We start from the raw sequence: 17775 nt of genomic DNA, 5'->3' as shown, positions 1-17775 counted from the left end.
TTAATGTGCCTTATAATCCTGTGCACCTTATGGTCCGAAAAATACGTACTGCACACTGCAGTTTAATGTTGCAAAGCACCTCTTTTTAACGTCAGTGGATATTATACATGGTTATGCTCAGGATATGTCAGCCCATTTCTACTGGAAATGCCTTTTGGTTAAACTTTCAGCAAGGAATTTGCATTTGCACTGTTACATTTTTATAAAGCTTTAATGTACATAAAAACCAGCTTCTTGTTTAAGTGAAATTAAATGGAAGGTTGTCTTTTTGTGCTAGTAATGTTGTGGAGTTGTATTTTGTCTCGCATCAATTATATCGTCAGTTATATCGTTATCGCAAATTTTCAAATATATATCGTGATAAATATTTTTGACCATATCGCCCTGCTCTACCGTGTACTACATAAAATGGTTTGAGGTCAGTAAGCCCAACTAGGGCTGGGCTATATCATTCCGTTCACGGTAATACCGGTGTAATTTTGGGCAATGAGAGGAAAATGAAATATCACGATAGAATGTGGGTAAAACGCGCATGCACAGTGCCTATTTTTACATATGCACATGGTGGCGACGCAGAATGAGAAGAGCGAAAGTGGATCGTTAAATGAAACAGATGAACCAGGATTGGTTTGTAAAATGCTGCAACTTCAGTGGTGTGGAACTGGTTTAGCTTTCGTCCGTCAGATACACAACAAAGCACTATTTTTGGTAGCGCATGCTAGCGGGCCGTCGTTATTACCGTGTTGTTTGGAAAATACGGCGCACTTGCGTTTTCTTGCATAGCCAAGAAAACAGTCCTCATGAACTGGAAAAATAAAAATAATCTTAATTCTAACCAATATAGGAATTATCTATTAGATTACATTAGTCTTGACACAGCCTCTGCCACCACATCAGATCAATTGCTCTGGGCTCCTTTGATCAGCTCCATCACCTAGTGGGGGTGGGGGGTCATAGTTTGGTCCCGCCTTCACTGTTGTGAGTGGTGTGGGGGTAGGGACAGGCTTAGGGCGTCGGGGGGTTCCCCGGAGGCATCTTCCTTGGGGGGCTCAACCCGGGGTAGCGGTCATGTCCGGTTAGGGGCTCTGTTGGCTCTCAGGTGACTGTTTCCTCGCGGCTGCGTGCAGCGGGGCTAGGGGAGGGTCTGTGCTGACGGACGTGGGTTACTGACCTGGTAGCCTGGCTGCCCCTGGGTGGGTCCGGGATGGGCGTGAGGTTCTGGGGGCGCTCCGTCTCTGGGCTGGGGCCCGGGCCGGGCCTCGGGGGCTTGGGTCCTGAATGGTGTGTTGCCGGGGTTGTGGGCGGGTGGGTGCATGGGGGCCCGGCCCTGGAGCAGGGTGCCGCCGGTGCATCGAGCCACCTGGGGGGCTCTTCAACTGGTGGGGAAGATTGTCACATCTTGCAGGAGCTTTCCTCTCCTCAGGGGATCTCTCTGCAGGAGGGGGAGATACAGGAGAGGTGGAGGAAGATCTCAGCCTGGGCGTCTATTGTCTTATGTAGTCTGGAAGATGAGTGGATGGTGGGGTGGGTGCAGTTTTCTCTGTGGTGGGGTTGGGTGGACTGTCCCGGGCTCTGTGGGGCCGGGGGGCGCTGCTGCACTGGGCCCCGGTCTGGATGGGCCTGGGCTCCCTTTCCCTGGCGGGTCGCGGAGTATGGGGGTGCCTACTGGGGTCAGCGGGGGAGCTGGCCCCAGGGAGGGGTCACCGCTCCTCCCTTCCTTCCCTCCCCATCTCCAGCTGCCCCCCTCTTCCCGCTCCACCACAACCACCCACACATGCAGGGCCTTGGAGTAGGGGTATGTCACCAGGGTGCAGAGGAGGCTACCCCCCCCCCCCCCCCCCCCGTCCCCTTCTGGCTGCCTCTGCCTCAATTTTATCCCACAACTTAGACATTCACATTACTCACACTCTCATTACACATACATATAGGATCTTGGGGGTGGGCACGATACACGGAATCCAAAGTACCATCAGGGTGTACACCCCACCCCTGGCGTCGTTGCCCACCTCTCAATGTTAAATACACGTAGACATTGAGGGCTAGCAGGAGGGACTATGCGCTTACCTGCTGCTCTCTGGCAGGTAGCTCCATGCCCTCCTGGGTTTTAAATGCACCTTAGAACACACATGCATCAACACTACAATGAGCAGGTGGAGGGAGGTTTGGAGTCTTCTCTCACCCCCATTCTCTGCGACCTGCTGGAGCGGGGGGGCTAGGAGAAGGAGTTGGCCGTCCGACTGCGGTCTGGAGTGTGGGGCCTCCCTGCTGCTGCGGAGTCGGGGCGGTCTGCCTCCCCCCACCGCAGGGAAAAGGGTAACACCACCTGGGTCTGGGTGCAGTTCCCCCCTCCAGGGGCAAGGGCACCTAGACCCGGTTTGTAGAGTACGCTTGGGGAGTGTGATCGTGTGTACAGCGTCTCTTTATGTCTGTCTCCACGTTGGTTGAGTGTGGAGTAAGTGCATATGAGAGCATGAGGGTGGGAATGGATGTTTGTATCTGTGTGTGCCTGTATTTCTGTGTCTATATGTCAGGTTGGGTGTCAGGCGCCACCTCTCTGGGGACATCTTAGGCCCTCCAAGGTTTGGAGGCCTATCTCCCCCTACCACCACTTCCCCTGCCAGTGGCGGACTCCCTCAGACATCGGTGCGTTGGTGGTTCTTTGTGTCCGCTTATCGGGGCCTGGAGCCTGGGGCTCGCTCGGGCCACTTCGGAGGTGGGGTGCCCCCGGCCTCTCGGCCTGGGGCTCACTCACTCAGGCACGGCTGGCTGCCTGCGGAGCTCACGGGCGCGTCACTGCAACTCCCCCTGGCTTCTGCTCCGCGGCTGCTGAGTGAGCCCTCATCTGGGACTCTCCTCAGCTCTTTCCGGGATAGTGTCACGGCTGCCCCTCTGTTGGTCTTCCTTGGTCTCTTGTGTTCTGGGGGCCTCTGGATGTCTGGAGTTTTGATCTCCTCCATACCTGCTTCATGCCCTGGAGGACGGGGCTGTGGCTCCCCACACCCTCTAGCAGATCATTACATGAAGGAACCTTTTTAAAAAAAAACAAGCGCGTCCATGCTCACAGGTGTACACACGGGTGATCACACCCACAAACTACACCCTTTTTGGCTCCTACCTCAAAGCACACTGTGTTCTGTTGATCTTATGTGCTGCACAATAATGTTTAATATTTAGTATTTACTTTCATATTCCCATATATCATCGTGATGTTGTTTATTCTATTACTCTTGTTCTCTTCTGCTTGTTTTCTTTTTTCTTTCTCAGCAGGTGACCCAGGTGATTGATATATGCATTTTTTTTCTCTGCCCGTTCTGTTGGTTTTTGTTTTTTGCCCTTCTCCCCCGTCCCTCTTCTCTGCTGTTTCTCTTTCCCTCTTTCTTTCTCCCCTTCTTTCCCCCAGTCAAGTCTGTCCCGTATTCAGTAAGTGAAAATAAAATGAACAATAAAAGGTGAATCAAATGGACCATTACGGCAAGGCTGGGATGGTCAATTTGGTAAAGTAAATCCATTGGGCATCTTTCTTTGCCTTTAGACACTAATTCTGATGGCAAAAGAGCCAAACGGGACAGGCAAAAAAAAAAAAAAAAAAAAAAAAAAAGGAAAATACGGCACACTTAAAATCAATCCTTTGATTTTTCTGAAAATCGACAGTGCCCCCTATAATCCCGTGTGCCTTATGTATGAACTCTGGTTGTGTTTACTGACCTCGAAACGATTTTATATGGCGCTCAAAAATCTGTCAAATGTTTTAGTACAACTTTGCTAAGCTACAAACCCGCACCACTTGATGGATTGTCGGAGCATTAGGGCTATATTAGGCAGCCGCCTCACGGAGTGATACGTACTGTGCTTCAACATAATATTACCGTATTGTGTGTGTATAACCTCTTTTTAAGTTTTGTGGATATTATACATGGTTATGCTGAGGATATGTCGGCCAGTTTCCACTGGAAATGCCTTTTGGTTGAACTGTCAACGAGGAATTTGCACTGTTAAAGTTTATATAACTTTAATGCACATAAAAAACAGCTGCTTGTTTAAGTGAAAATACATTGGTGGGGTTTTTTTCACTAATAAAGTTGTGGAGTTGTAAAGTATTTTGTCTAGTGTCAATTATATCGTCAGTTATATCGTTATCACAAATTTTCAAATGTATATCGTGATAAATATTTTTGGTCATATCGCCCTGCTCTAAGCACAACCAGAATTCATACATAAGGGGCACTGTCGATTTTTGAGAAAATTAAAGGATTTTAAGTGTACTTTATAGAGTGTAAAATACGTTATACAGAAGAAAAGAATATATCGCGATATATATCGTTACCGCACATGCTTCAAATTATACCGTGATATGGATTTTAGGCCACATCGCCCAGCCCTAGTTTTAATCTTGTTATTAATGTTATCCAAGTTTCCCACGTTGTATGCTTGCCCGCAGCCAGCCTTGCACATGCCAACATCCTGCACAATGGCTCGCACGAATTCTGTAAAAATTTGCTGAGATGAGCTGTGCACCACCTTCAAATGGAAGACTCAACAGCATAATGAAGGCTGGAGTGACATGACAAATGGAAACCAGACAGCAGCTAGTCAAAAATTTAGAGGTTCCACTGAAACAGCATTCAGCCACACATGTTGTCCAGTCACTGTTATTTTTTATCAGCACAGCCACACAATGTTGGCTCGGCTTGCTTTTGTTTCCTGAGAAGACACGGATACAATGAGCGAGTGAGTGAGAATTGTGGTTTGTAGTTTAAAGTGGACACCCATCTTTTTCTACAAAGGGATGGGGAGGTTGTCAAACAGCAAAGAAAAAAAGCAACAAACAAAAGAAACATTAAACCAAAATATATAATAGAACCAGCAGCTCCAGCTGCTCCAGTCTGTTTGAGTAGCAGTGCCCCTACTTGCATAACAAATCTGGATTTGTGTGGGTTTCCCCAGTGTGAATTTTCATTAAAAGTTTTCTGTCCCACAGCAGAAAACTATGTGAGGAAATGTCAGAGATCTGTTGTGCTGTGCATTTGTCTTAACCTTATTTAAATCATAAGTGTTGTATTAATTATTCCTTTCAATAGTCTAAATAGTTCATTTAAAGAGCCACGGCAGCCTCGTGGTGTAAATATCAATAATACTACCATTAGGGAGCTTCAAGAGCTATTCCCTATGTTCATATGTGCGTAGTAATTAAAACACCCATGGAATTTTTAGTAGTGCTTTCTGAGGCACTGATAAATACAACTGAGTCAGCCCACAGTGGTAATTCTAGTTGCATTATGCAGTTCTGATTTGCTAAAGATGCCAGATACCAGTTAAAAAGCCGCATTACCAGTCTTAAATTTACCAGTCTTAAATTTAAAAGATGTAATCCACACTGTGAGGTTCTTAGTACTCGTTTTGTTATGTGTATGACGACGTCAGGGTAAATATAGACAACTTTGTAAAAAATGTTTTTAAATAAATATATCTACAAATTTGTAGATGGGTGAGGTTACATATGATTAAAAAATAAAAGCTACATTGGTGTTGTTATCTAACCTAGAGGCACTAGTCTAGTTTTTGTGAGAGCCATAGATGCTACATAGTGGTTTTTCTTTCTTCTTTCCCTTCCTCACGCACACTTTGTTTATGGAGCTGCCAAAGAGTTGGAGTAAAAAAAAGATTAATCCAGTTGAGGACAACACCATGCCGTACAGTACAAGCTTCCTAACAAGTGGTAAACCAATTAAATGCCCTTCTAGCTTATCTTATATTAGCTTCCTTCATGCTACATTCGCTCTGCCAGTAGCTGCTGCTTTCATGTGACATAATAAACATCAATACCCAATCCAGCTTTTTTGGGGTCAGTATCAGACCAATAGCCAATCCAAGTCTCGGACTACTGAGTCCTTACTGAAGGAGAACTTGGGTGTCTTGAAAAGTTTGGGCAGTTTTTCTTTTGCTAAATCAGTCACCTCAGGAGAAGCACTCCATTATTGCAAATGATTCTATTAGGTAAATCTAATATCTGTGTCTAATAAACACAAAACAGTATGTACCGTCAGATTCTGATCCTTCCACGTGTTAATGAAGTTGTTATTATTATTTTACCACATACAGACATGTATCACCTATTGTTAGACTGAGCCAATAATCTTACAAAATTAAGACTGGAGCACGTAGCAGTAACGACTGCTGTCTTACAGAAATTTCAATATGGTATTTAATAGCTCTGAGAGAAGAGAAAAAAAAATACAAACAAAAGAAAAAACCCATAACTCAATTTGTGATGCTCCAAAGGAGTGTGTCTACTACTCAGCAAAGACATGCAGAGGCTATTGTAGTCTTTGCAGTTTTGTTTAATGGACTGATCTCTGTGTAGAAATGTGTATAAAAACCTGATACACTGCAAACCCATCATTCACTGAAAAGTAATTTGGCTGCACGTTATGCCAAATATAAGATGTGTCCTCTTGCGTCCTCCATTGGGATTCTTCCCCTCTCTCCCCTTAATTAAGTTAATTTCAGTGCATTTAAGTTAAGTGCTGGTCTGTTAGATCAAACTATCACTATGAACAGAAATCTGCAGGGCTTGGCTCTCAATAACTGGGAACTCAGTGAGGAGCGACAGGACACAGCCAAAGCTTTGGCAACGAGCCATCCACCCATTAGAGCAGGGCGATACGACCAAAAATATTTATCACGATATACATTTGAAAATTTGCGATAACGATATAACTGACGATATAACTGATACTAGACAAAATACTTTACAACTCCACAACTTTATAGCGCAATTCGCAGTAAACTTAAATCACACTGTATAACTCATTTAAATACTCTACTCTCCAAACTCTGTAGTACTACAGTAAATAGGCACATTAACTTTTGAGAAAAAAGAAAAAACTACTGCCCAAAAGTTTGCTTTTATAGAATCTCACATTCTATTGTGTTCTTTTTACTCTGTTTATGTCATTATAAAAATCTCCAAAGTTTTAAACAATTGGTAGACCTCATCCTTGGACCTCTTGGCCATTTTCCACAATTTTGTGACAGACTAAAAGATCAGTGGATTTATGAAAAAAAAGTACACAGTGAAAATAGTCACTAATTAGCAACTGTCACATTCTTAGGGCTGTTTATTTGTTCCACTTTTAAGCTAAATCAAAGGAGCTTTCTGATTTTTTGGTCAGTTTTTTAAAAAATGGTCAGAAACATGTTTCTGTTTTACCAAAATTAAGATATCAAAACAAGTCACTGTAGAGAAGCATCATATTTGAGAAAAGTAAAACTTTCAAAAGACAATTTCATAACCTCTCACACGGGTAAGAAATGCTTTTACAGCGTAACAGCTAGTGCTAGGGCTTAACAAGTGCTGCTTTATAATAATTAGTAGACTGCATATTATAAATCTTATAAATAGTGTCATATATCTAGTAATCTAAGGGTTTAAGATACTGACAAGTTGATGTATATATGAAGGATTTAATATATATATATATATATATATATATTAGGGGTGCAACGATACTCGTATTGATCTTGAACCATTCGATACAGTGCTTTCGGTTCGGTACGCATATGTATCGAACAATACAAAATTTTTAATTTATTTTATCAACTTTCCTTCTGACGATGCTGTCTGTGTTGAGCGCTCAGTGGATCTGCGCTCGACAGTGCAGCCTAGGCGGAGTAGTTGAACGCAGATTCACTGAGCGCAGGGCAAGCTAGCGAGACAGAAGTTAAGCTCTCCTTGCAACATGGCAAATTGAACCTCCCGCACCCTCATTCAGATCTGGCGTTTGGAATTATTTTGGCTTTCATGTGACGTATGACCTTGAAGGTAAGCGCGTCATGGACAAAAGTAAGACAGTATGTTGGATGTGCCACGCAATGCTCAATTACATGGGTGGGAGCTAGTGTGTTAGCGCAGTTTGCTCATTAACATGTTGGCCGTCCAGCCCCATGCACGGGCGATCCGCCGTAGCTCGTTAATGGAGATTTGCCGTGTTGTGGCGTTAACGTCATTTCAACGAGATTTACGCTGACAGCACTAGTGGGAACACAACAAATACATGATTCTCCTTATGGGGACCTGATATGTTTAATATGCTGCTGAGAATATAGCCCAGAAGAAGCGTATAGTATAGCTTTTATTTTGGAAAGAGCCATTTCTCTGTAATAAACTCTCTTTTCCAAACATGAGTGATTCCTCAATCAGATACAGGGCTCGCAAAATCGCCTGCCCGACGTCCCGGGTCTAGTGATTTTTCCAGTCGGGCTACCAAAATCTATCTCTGCCCTGCCCGTCGGCCTATCGTAGGAAGGAAAAATATATGTCAATGCTTTTGCATTCTTTCGGAAATGTAGCTGGGTAATTATGTCATTGGCATCGGTGAGCCACTGTCAATATGTGACATAGTGCTGTCGCTCTCTATACACAGTGAAAGCAAAAAACAAGCGCAAATTCAAACGCGATTTCAATGATTGGTGAGTGATGATAATTTGCGCACCAATTCCTCTGACATTGTCTTATTAATTGTTAGCTTACTATGCAAACATGACAAGTGAAATCACCCGCAGCTTAAACATGTGAGAGGTTGATCGCGCAGAGAATCGCTGAGCTTATGTGAGTGCGTGTGTAAAAGCAGCAGGATATATATTGTAGCGGATCAGGGCCCTGTGCTTCGTACGTCGCTTACTACATCCAAGATCAAATGAAACATCCAAGACCAAATCATCGCGCTAACTCTGAGCTTGCTATTCCGGTTCCCCGAACACACCTGTTGTTGACGATTAGTATAGCTGGATGAAGTAATGTGAGATCACTGGGTGGCCCAACAGGGGCTACGCATCGATAGTAGAAACATTGATCGGCAACCCTTTGATTGGTCGGCGAAAATGTCGAAGGAGCGCGCTCGGTATTTTTCGGCAGCAGAGGAAGAACTCTTGAGTGAGGGATTTCAGGAGTTTCAGAGTTTAATTAAAACACTGCAAAGGCTGCAAAAGCAAGGAGAGAGGACTGGCAGAAAGTTGCTGACAAATTAAACTCGTAAGTAATTCAATAATAACAATAATAATGGAGTGGATTGATATAGCGCTTTTCAAGGCACCCAAAGCGCTTTACAATGCCACTATTCATTCACTTTCACATTCACACACTGGTGGAGGCAGCTACAGGTGTAGCCACAGCTGCCCTGGGGCAGACTGACAGAAGCCAGGCTGCCATATTGCGCCATCGGCCCCTCTGGCCAACACCAGTAGGCGGTAGGGTAGATCTATCATATGACACTATATTGTCCAATATCATATGGCATTATATTATATTATAATATGTTATATTATATCCCCTTTCACATTAGAGCCACAACAGGACCCACTAGAACATGGGAACAAGTAAAAGTGAAATATAAGAATATTCTACAGAATGGTAATATTTATCACTTATATTGCTTGTCGTCTCTTGGAAAGAGACCCTGGAATACTCTGTTTGTTTGTTCATAACAGCAACCAAGAAAAGGGCAGAGCAAAAAAAAAGACAGGTGGTGGTCCTGCACCCCCTCGTCAACAAGTTGGTTAAGTGAATAATACCCTCACGGGAAAATCGATATCTCTATGAGCACACTGTCGCGCTGAGCTAAAGGATCCTGTCTGTCCCGCAATATACGCTGAATTCTGAGGACTCTCCTTATCAATCTTGCACCTTCCGCAATGGGTTGCTCGCGTAAATGGACAGGATATGACTGCGACAGACTTCCCAAATCCACCTTCGCTTTTATAGCCGTGGTCTCTCATCTTGATTACACGAAGTAATTTACAATTGCTACTCTGAAATATGAATTACATCTGTAATAATCACATACATGTAATAGAATGTTAATAGTACATTTCCCTTTTTTAGGAAATGACCTGTATGTATCTGTGTGAAATCAATAAAAGGATCAAGTGCTGCATTATCTTTAGTTACATTGATGTTATTTATTTATGGTGAAACAGTGGTGGAATATCGCTGTTGCTTTCGTATGAATGACGCGGACATACCTGCGTGGCCGCGATCTAATCCTGTTTACATAAAGTAAACCTGCTCCCCAGCAGGTTTACGCTTACGGCTCTGTTGCTATGACAGCAAGTCCCGGATGGGCTTCGGGGAACCGAACGATCCAGGATCACGCGAAATCGTCAACAATCTCATCCAGCTAACTCACTTAGCGCGGTACGAAGAACAGGCCCCAGGGCTGTTCGGCGCTCTGTTTGTACAGTTATGTTTTGTTTATGTTGCCATAGTGACGGGTGACGCCCTCTCGCTGCGACGGTGTGTCCTTCCGGGGTCAGAGGGCGCCCTGTGTGTTGTTGTTGTTGTTGTTGTTGCTGTGCTGTGCTGTTGCCGCGCTGAGCAGTTAGCTAGCGGCAGTGTTCTTCTGCAGATGTTAATAAACGGCTGTGCTCCCTGGCTAGCTCACGGGAAGCAAGACCAAACGATACCTCCGTCTCCTCCTTGTCTGAGCTCGCCACAATATTTTAGTTCTGCTGAGCCAAATAAGACAGGTCAGGGTGAAGAAGTGACAGCCAAAGAAAAGTTTACCACAAAACGGAAAAGTTATGACAAATCAGACTATAAGGCAAAAAGAAAGTGCAGCTTTATGGTTTCATGGACAAAAGAATTTCTGTGGCTGCAATATGACGAGCTAAATAACCAGGGCTGCACATAAGTGGTCCGCAGGTGCGCATTCGCTGTCAAAATAAAAAACGGGCACAAGATAAGAAGTTGCAACGCGTGTTTGCGTACATAAGATTTTCAGGACGAGGACAGACATTTGTTTAGAACTCTTAAAGATGTCGAAGAAGCTCCTGATGTCAGAAGGAGTCCGAACCATAAAAGAAGCGTGTATTCTCGGAAAAGTAGTTGCAGGAGGTGAGCTGGCTTCAAACAAATGATGAACGCACAGAGATGTGGTGCAGAATGTGACGTGAAAATTTAATAAATGACAAATTAAAAAGGCATGAACATTTTTTTTTGTATCGAAAAAATATCGAACCGTGACACCAAAGTATTGAACCGAACCGAACCGTGAATTTTGTGTATTGTTGCACCCCTAATATATATATATATATATATATATATATATATATATATATATATATATATATATATGAAGGGTTTAATTAAGAAACTTTAAGGTACAGTGTGTAAACTCTCACCAATAGATTTCAGCAGATAGCATTTTTCATTCGGCTGAATTCTGTTTTCTTACCCCTCCCAAATTAAATGTATAATCCCAGCTATGGTGGCCAATATAGGACAAAAAACTCTGGTTGTTGTTCATCTGTAGTGAGTATAGGTTGTCAGTCCATTGTTTACCTCAGCTGTCAGTATGAGTCGTCATCTATTTACTCTGGAAGAGGCTGTAAAACTTTGTGAAAGGAATCTGATATGAGTCGATGAGTCAGTGAGGCTCACTTCTGTCTGATGACAGCAATACCGAGGTAAGTTTTTGAGGAGATCCTGAACTTTTCTCCTGGTAAGTGCAGCTGTTTTTGCTGCTGTTAGCAGGTGCTAGCTAAACTTTTTTTTTCAAGTGGCTCTGACTTCTGAAACTCTAAAAACTCTGAATGTAATAAAACTTTTTATCAGAGGGGAAGTGTGATTCTTGAGTCTAACATTAGCTGGCCCATTGTCAGCTATCTGGAGACATAGTGAGTCAGAGATATTGAAAATATACAAGTACAAATGTTAAATGGTCACATATACTTTAAAAGAGCAACTTGTGATCTTTAATCTAAAAGTAACTTATAGCACGTACTACGTACAGTATGTGGCTGATCGATAGCCAAATGTGATTAGAAAAAACAGTCGACCACTGTGTAAAGATGGCAAGACAACATGTCAGCTTCCACAAAAGAGCAATCGCTCCTATGTATTTTAGTGGATTCATTAAAAAGATGGTTATGACAATAACTATTCTATTACATAATCTAAAAAATACTTACTTTACCTTTATATTTTTGATCAAATGTAATTTATTTGTTTTAAACCATTTCTTGTTTTTCCCCACCAATCCATTTCAAGCTTAAATGTGGTTAAATCAAGTTATAATTAATATTCATTCCTTTACCCTTTATGGTTTTCTAAGTTTATGCGTTGGTTCTTGAAGCATTACTGCGCTATTACTACTAGTATCTCAAGAAGTATTTAAATACCTGTTGTCCTATATACGTTTTGTTGCAATTTTTTCGTAGATAAAATAGAGTGAGACTGCGATTTTAAGCTCACACCTCATATCAGTGTGTCACAGGCAAGAAAAAGCTCCACTGATCCAACAGTCACAACACTAACATGTTGTCTCACTGTTTCCTGTTGCTCTCTGACTTGGGACACATCAAAACCAGTTGAGACTCCAGTAACAACACTTAAACCCTCACCAAACAGAAACAGAGCGGACCTAAAACGCTGTGCAAATGTGACGCTGCAGCTCACACGGAGCCCCTGAATATGCAGCGGGGGGGATATGCTGGCCCCCGGCAGCCGCAGCAACAGACGCTGTAAAGAAGCGCTGAGATTCAGCACCATGGACAGCGGCCAGCAAACTTCACTGCAAACTTTGCCGCTCTCTGCCTAACCCAGTGTTACTGAAACAAAGCATAATGTCCAGTTAACATGAACTTGGGTTGGCCTAAATCTCGATGAAGCTTATTTAATAAAGTTTGAAAACTCACAAGACGGGCGTAAATTCTACTGTCTGTAACACAACATAAGAAATGGGCAACAAAAAGTAACTACAAAAAAGACACCAAATTAAAAGGTACAGCACAGTGTGGTGTAAGAGGAGTTTGGCTGCGCTGTTGCTAGTGTTTTAACTAGCAAGCAGTTTCCTACACATGTAGCTAACCGAACCACGTGTGCACACTCTGGGTAAAATACCCACAAGCAATAATACAGAAAATTAAAATGATGCTCCCTAAACAACTCTAATGATGGTTTTTATTTATTACAAAAAAAACAACAACCCAAAACTCTATTTTTATGCGCATGTGCTGTGCGGCCTAATATAATACAAAAACAAGTGCTAAGTGTTGATTCACTACGCTATCAATAACAGACTAATTATCAACCACTGGCGGACTAATTATGACCCGTAAAACGGATCTAATCGTATTAGCTACATATTTGGGCTGCTATGCTGCCTATAACATTTTCCCAAACCAGTGGAGCCATGGTATGTAGCCAGGCGCTAGCTAATAAACAGCTGCTCCGGTGTAGTAATAAAGAGCGAGCGGGGTTTTATCCGCTTAATTGGCGGCTAATGACACCACACAGCAGCGTGTTGGAAAAAGAAAAACTCACCTAAGACGAAAAAGGGGAGCTCTGTGTTTTCCAGGTCGTCCACCACCACCACGTCCCCGGGAAAATCGTTTCTAACAGAGAACAGAAGCTTGGGCTCAGAGGCCGAGGGACTGTGCATGATGCTCAGGTCGTTTTCTCTTAAAAACGGCAGCGCCGACACGGTGACGCTCTTCATCTTGCACTCGGTGTCCTGGCTCTGGTCCTCATCGCCGTTAAGACATCGGACGTAAACCGCTTGGAGGGCCAGGAGAGCCCACGCCAGCTCCAGCAGCAGCAGCGGTCTCGGCCCCATGTTGATGCTCGCCATATCGCTCCGTTTCCTCTCCCCTCCTCGCTGTTTCTCTCCCAGGCAGCTTCAGTCGCTCAACCCGGCGGACGACAGAGCGCCAGAGAGAGTGAATGGGGGGCGTGCTACATCGGCGGGCTCTCACAGTGTGGGAAACAAGCGCCTCTTCTTTCTCGCATATGATCAATCACAGGATTTTGTTGTACATGTGCTACTCCCGCTGAACACTGATAATGTAGCAGTGTTTTAATGCTGTTGACCCCCTTTGTTGTAATTGATCGACAAACTGTCCAAATGGCTGTAATGGCTATGCAAAGATTACTAACAGCAAACCACCCAGGGTGCCCCGAGGGTCCCATCAGTAAAAGAAACATAATTTGTAATTTAATTGTCTGCTTGCCCTGTCATAGAAACTTGCACATAATCTCCAAGGACACCACAGAGCATCCTTAGAAGCTTGCCTGACCTCAGTGTACATGCATAATTGCCTAATTGATGGTGCAGATGACTGTTAGGAGCGAGTGTCGGTGTCTGCAGTGGCCCAGATATGAAGTACACTTTAGTGAAAAATCTCTCACCAAATTTTAGGAACCTTACAAATAAAATTACACTATATGTTGTAAATGTTGGCAACCAGTAGTGAGTAACGAAGTGCCACAGAGATAACAAGAGAGAGAAAAAAGTGTTTTGAGTGTATACAAATATACAAGTTTTTTCATTATTGCTAATTTTTAAACAGGGCATTTTGAGGAAGTGTGACATAATATATACAATTTTAAGAGTACACTGAAATAAGACTGCATTTGGCACCATTACATTATGTTCTGCTATGTCTGGTGAGGTTACATAGAACCCTGAATACTGGTGTTATAAAGGTCAGCACTGAATTTTCATGATAATTGTGCATGTTTTAAAAATAAATAAATAAAATGGAATTGTTTTCAATACTCTGTCAGGTTTAATATGCTTAACATCTATTAGTTCAAAACCTGGCAGGAACCTTTAATGTGCATGTCCACAGTTAGTGGTGTATAAATGGCTGAAATGAGAAAATACAGCTATTCAGTTTGATTTCAGTTTTTGTAAATGACACACTTTTAACTGACGCATCCCCCCCCCCCCCCCCCCCCCCCCCCCCCCGCCCGTTTTACACACGTTAAAATTCTGTGAAATTCTCATTATCCATTTCTTTTGCTTCCTGGTACATCACTGTTCTGCCACTTTTGTGAACGAGGAGGGAAAAAACTCATGTTTCTGTTCATAAAATGGTGAAATAAAACATAATCAGTCAGTACAGAATTAGGTCCTCATTGTTCTCCATATTTGGCCACTTGTAAGAACAAGTTAGAGCAAACCAGTTAGGTCTTTTGTGATGACAGTTTTAGACCACCGTCAGGGATGTAAGACATGGCAACAGCGGCTATTTTCATGATGTGATATGTATTTTCAGATTTATGTAGATGAACAGAGGCAGTGCATAAAAATAAAAATGGCTCTGAACCACATTGGACCTAATGTGGGCGACAGGGTACACTGATCTCTTCAGTACTTGCAGGTGCACCACAAAAAGAGAAGCTAGGCATCACTGCAATAAGGCCTAATGGAAACGCAGCGAATGGGCACTGTAAGAAACTTAAAATAATTCTGGTCTACAAAACAAAAGAGGTTTTGTTTGCTACTGGGAACCTCAGAGTAGCTCTTTAGCTCTAAGTTGTTGCACTGATTTCTGATACGAAATCCAATTTGAGCTACTCGTTAAGGTTTCTGAGATGCATGTCACTGACGATTTGATACGTTTGAACATCAGTGTAAATATACCAACACAATGTCTGGAACTATTTCCTACCAATATGTTTGTTATATGTTTGTTATTCTGAAAACATACCACAGCATATTGCTGTCAATTTAGCTCAAAATAAAACAAGCATGCTCTAAAATGTTTGAGGCCCTTGCTTTTGCGTTCATGCTGCACATCCGTCTCTCTTTGCAAGAGCAAAGAGTAGTCAGCCATCATGCTCGGATTACATTTTCCCTGATATCTCTTTTCCATCACTATTATATCTTGATGAAATCTTTCCTCATGCTGGTCGCTGACATCGATCAGGTTCAATGGGGATAAAAGTCGAGGTGAGAATGTAAAAAGTGCATCTTCAGTGACATTCTGGTGCCCATTAACTGATACGCTTTCAGCACATTATCTACAAGCTCAGCATAATCCTCTGTGATTGCCCAGAAAATTGTGGACATCCTGCACGAACGCTTCCCAAGCTGCTGTTTCAGTTGGCTTCCGTTTTCTTTTGAAGTCAACAACAAATACACCTTCCTTAAATTTTGGGTTCACTTTAGATGCTGAAATGCATTGCAGTTACTGTCGTTCATTCTATTTTTCCACGTAAGCCATTACTGACACATGGGGTACAGCTTGGACTGGTCAACCAGTCTATCACAGGGCTAACACAGAGAGACAGACACTGATTGCATTATCCTAATAAAGCCTATGTACAATCAAACCTATAATAGTAATGAAAACATTATTATTATAGACTTCACTTAAAGATAGCTACTTTCCAGTTAGTGATAACACCAAAGGTGCTTGTATGGGTATTAGAGTTTCAGCTATTTAGAATTTTATTTTCACAAAGAAATTAACAACAAATAATACACAGGAATACTCCAGTTGCACTCAGACTAAAATTTCCAGAGGGGCTTTCCGACTCTAAATCCCTTGACTGTTTTGTTGACCAGACAATTGCCACTGGGATTTGGATATAAAGCCCGTAGGAAAAGAAGATTGCGTTTTCTGTGTCACCACTGTCCATCCATTTAATATTTAAGCAGCTCTGTGGTCTCCAGTGAAGTGTCAGTTCTCTCTGTCTCTTCCTGTCCTCATCAGAAACAGTCTGAAAATCCAAAATAGGGCAATATTTGGGATCGAAGCTAAAAATAAAAAGCGGGGAAGTAGATTGGCCTCGGCCACCCGCAGTGAAATATTAAAAGGTTAGCAGAGATTGAGGAGAATAACTGGACTAAATCGCATAAATGTGCATTAATTATTGATCGTGGGCTCATGGTTTCTCAAGACACTGTTAAAGAAAATCCATCAGTATTCAAACAATATTGAATTTTATGTGAAGGTTTCACTTCTGGATATGTGTGCACTTGAGTGCAGAGTGAAACTTTTCTAGTACATTTCCTTAAGGGTCAAATGAAACTTTTAAAACAATCGTTTGGAAAGTATACACTGTGTCAGCATTCAAGTAATTATTTTTCCTGTTCTGTAAAATAAAAATAAATAAAATCAAGAAATCACACAAAAAGACAGATTTTAGTCATTAAAACCAGACTGTTTTACTGGATTTGTTACATGATATTTTGTCGTTTATGTTGAAGCAATCGTGGATTCACTGTCCTGCTGCTGCAAATGATCTGTAAACCACCAAATCCACAATCAATAAAGAGTCTTCAACAAATATATTTTAATATATCTTCTTAAAAATGCAAGTGTTTTAAGAATTAAATCCACAAACCAACAACAAAAAAAATCACATGCACATCCTACAAAAATGAACGATGAACAAATCTGAAAATGCACATTTACATGTATTGCTTTTTAAAACATACACCTATGTGCAATGAAGTATGAAGTAAATTTATGAAGTGCTGCACTAACGTGTACTATATGTGACATTCATGTGTGAAACTGTAGGATGGTTTGGTGGTGGATTCGATCATATGGCTAATCGATAGATTTAATTTAGACTGCTACATTAATCTGTTGTGTGTAGGTGTCCAGTCCGACGCTAATAACATGAAATGAAATATCAAGGATGATCAACCGTGTTAGCTCCAATATCAAATGTTTTACTCTGCAGATCTGTAACAAACCTGAGCTGTTGGCCAAAACGTGTCTTTCCATCAGATTCATCACCAAAGGAAAATGATTGTAATTATACATTTTACGACAGGTTACTTTGCTCCTAAACACACAAACAAACAATTTTGTTACTTGACTCACCAAAAATTGCAAGCTATGTTTTCTACCTATTAAATACACCTTTTCCCCCTCTTTTCCTTTTTTTTTTAACTTACTGAATTCAAAATATTGACAAAATCAATTAAAAGACATATAAGAACAGTTGTGTAAAATTCTGTTGGATCTCCATTAACA

General features: G+C 42.1%; 1 protein-coding gene across 7 annotated transcripts in view; it reads right to left on the bottom strand.

The window, feature by feature from the left end:
* The window catches only part of astn1 (astrotactin 1), a 488070-nt gene extending 473567 nt beyond the window's left edge, over positions 1 to 14503 (bottom strand). For all 7 annotated transcript variants that reach the window (XM_082514225.1, XM_082514227.1, XM_082514228.1 and 4 more), the window contains exon 1: positions 13322 to 14503. In XM_082514225.1, coding sequence (XP_082370351.1) covers positions 13322 to 13628 — 307 coding nt within the window. In that variant the 5' untranslated portion in view covers positions 13629 to 14503. The remainder of the gene's footprint in view (positions 1 to 13321) is intronic.
* Positions 14504 to 17775: the final 3272 nt, after the last annotated feature.

This window comes from Aulonocara stuartgranti (genome assembly GCF_965226115.1).
Source record: "Aulonocara stuartgranti genome assembly, chromosome: 18".
NCBI lineage: Eukaryota > Metazoa > Chordata > Actinopteri > Cichliformes > Cichlidae > Aulonocara > Aulonocara stuartgranti.
The sequence above is the reverse complement of the archived record's forward strand: the minus strand, read 5'-3'. Positions and strand labels throughout refer to the sequence as shown.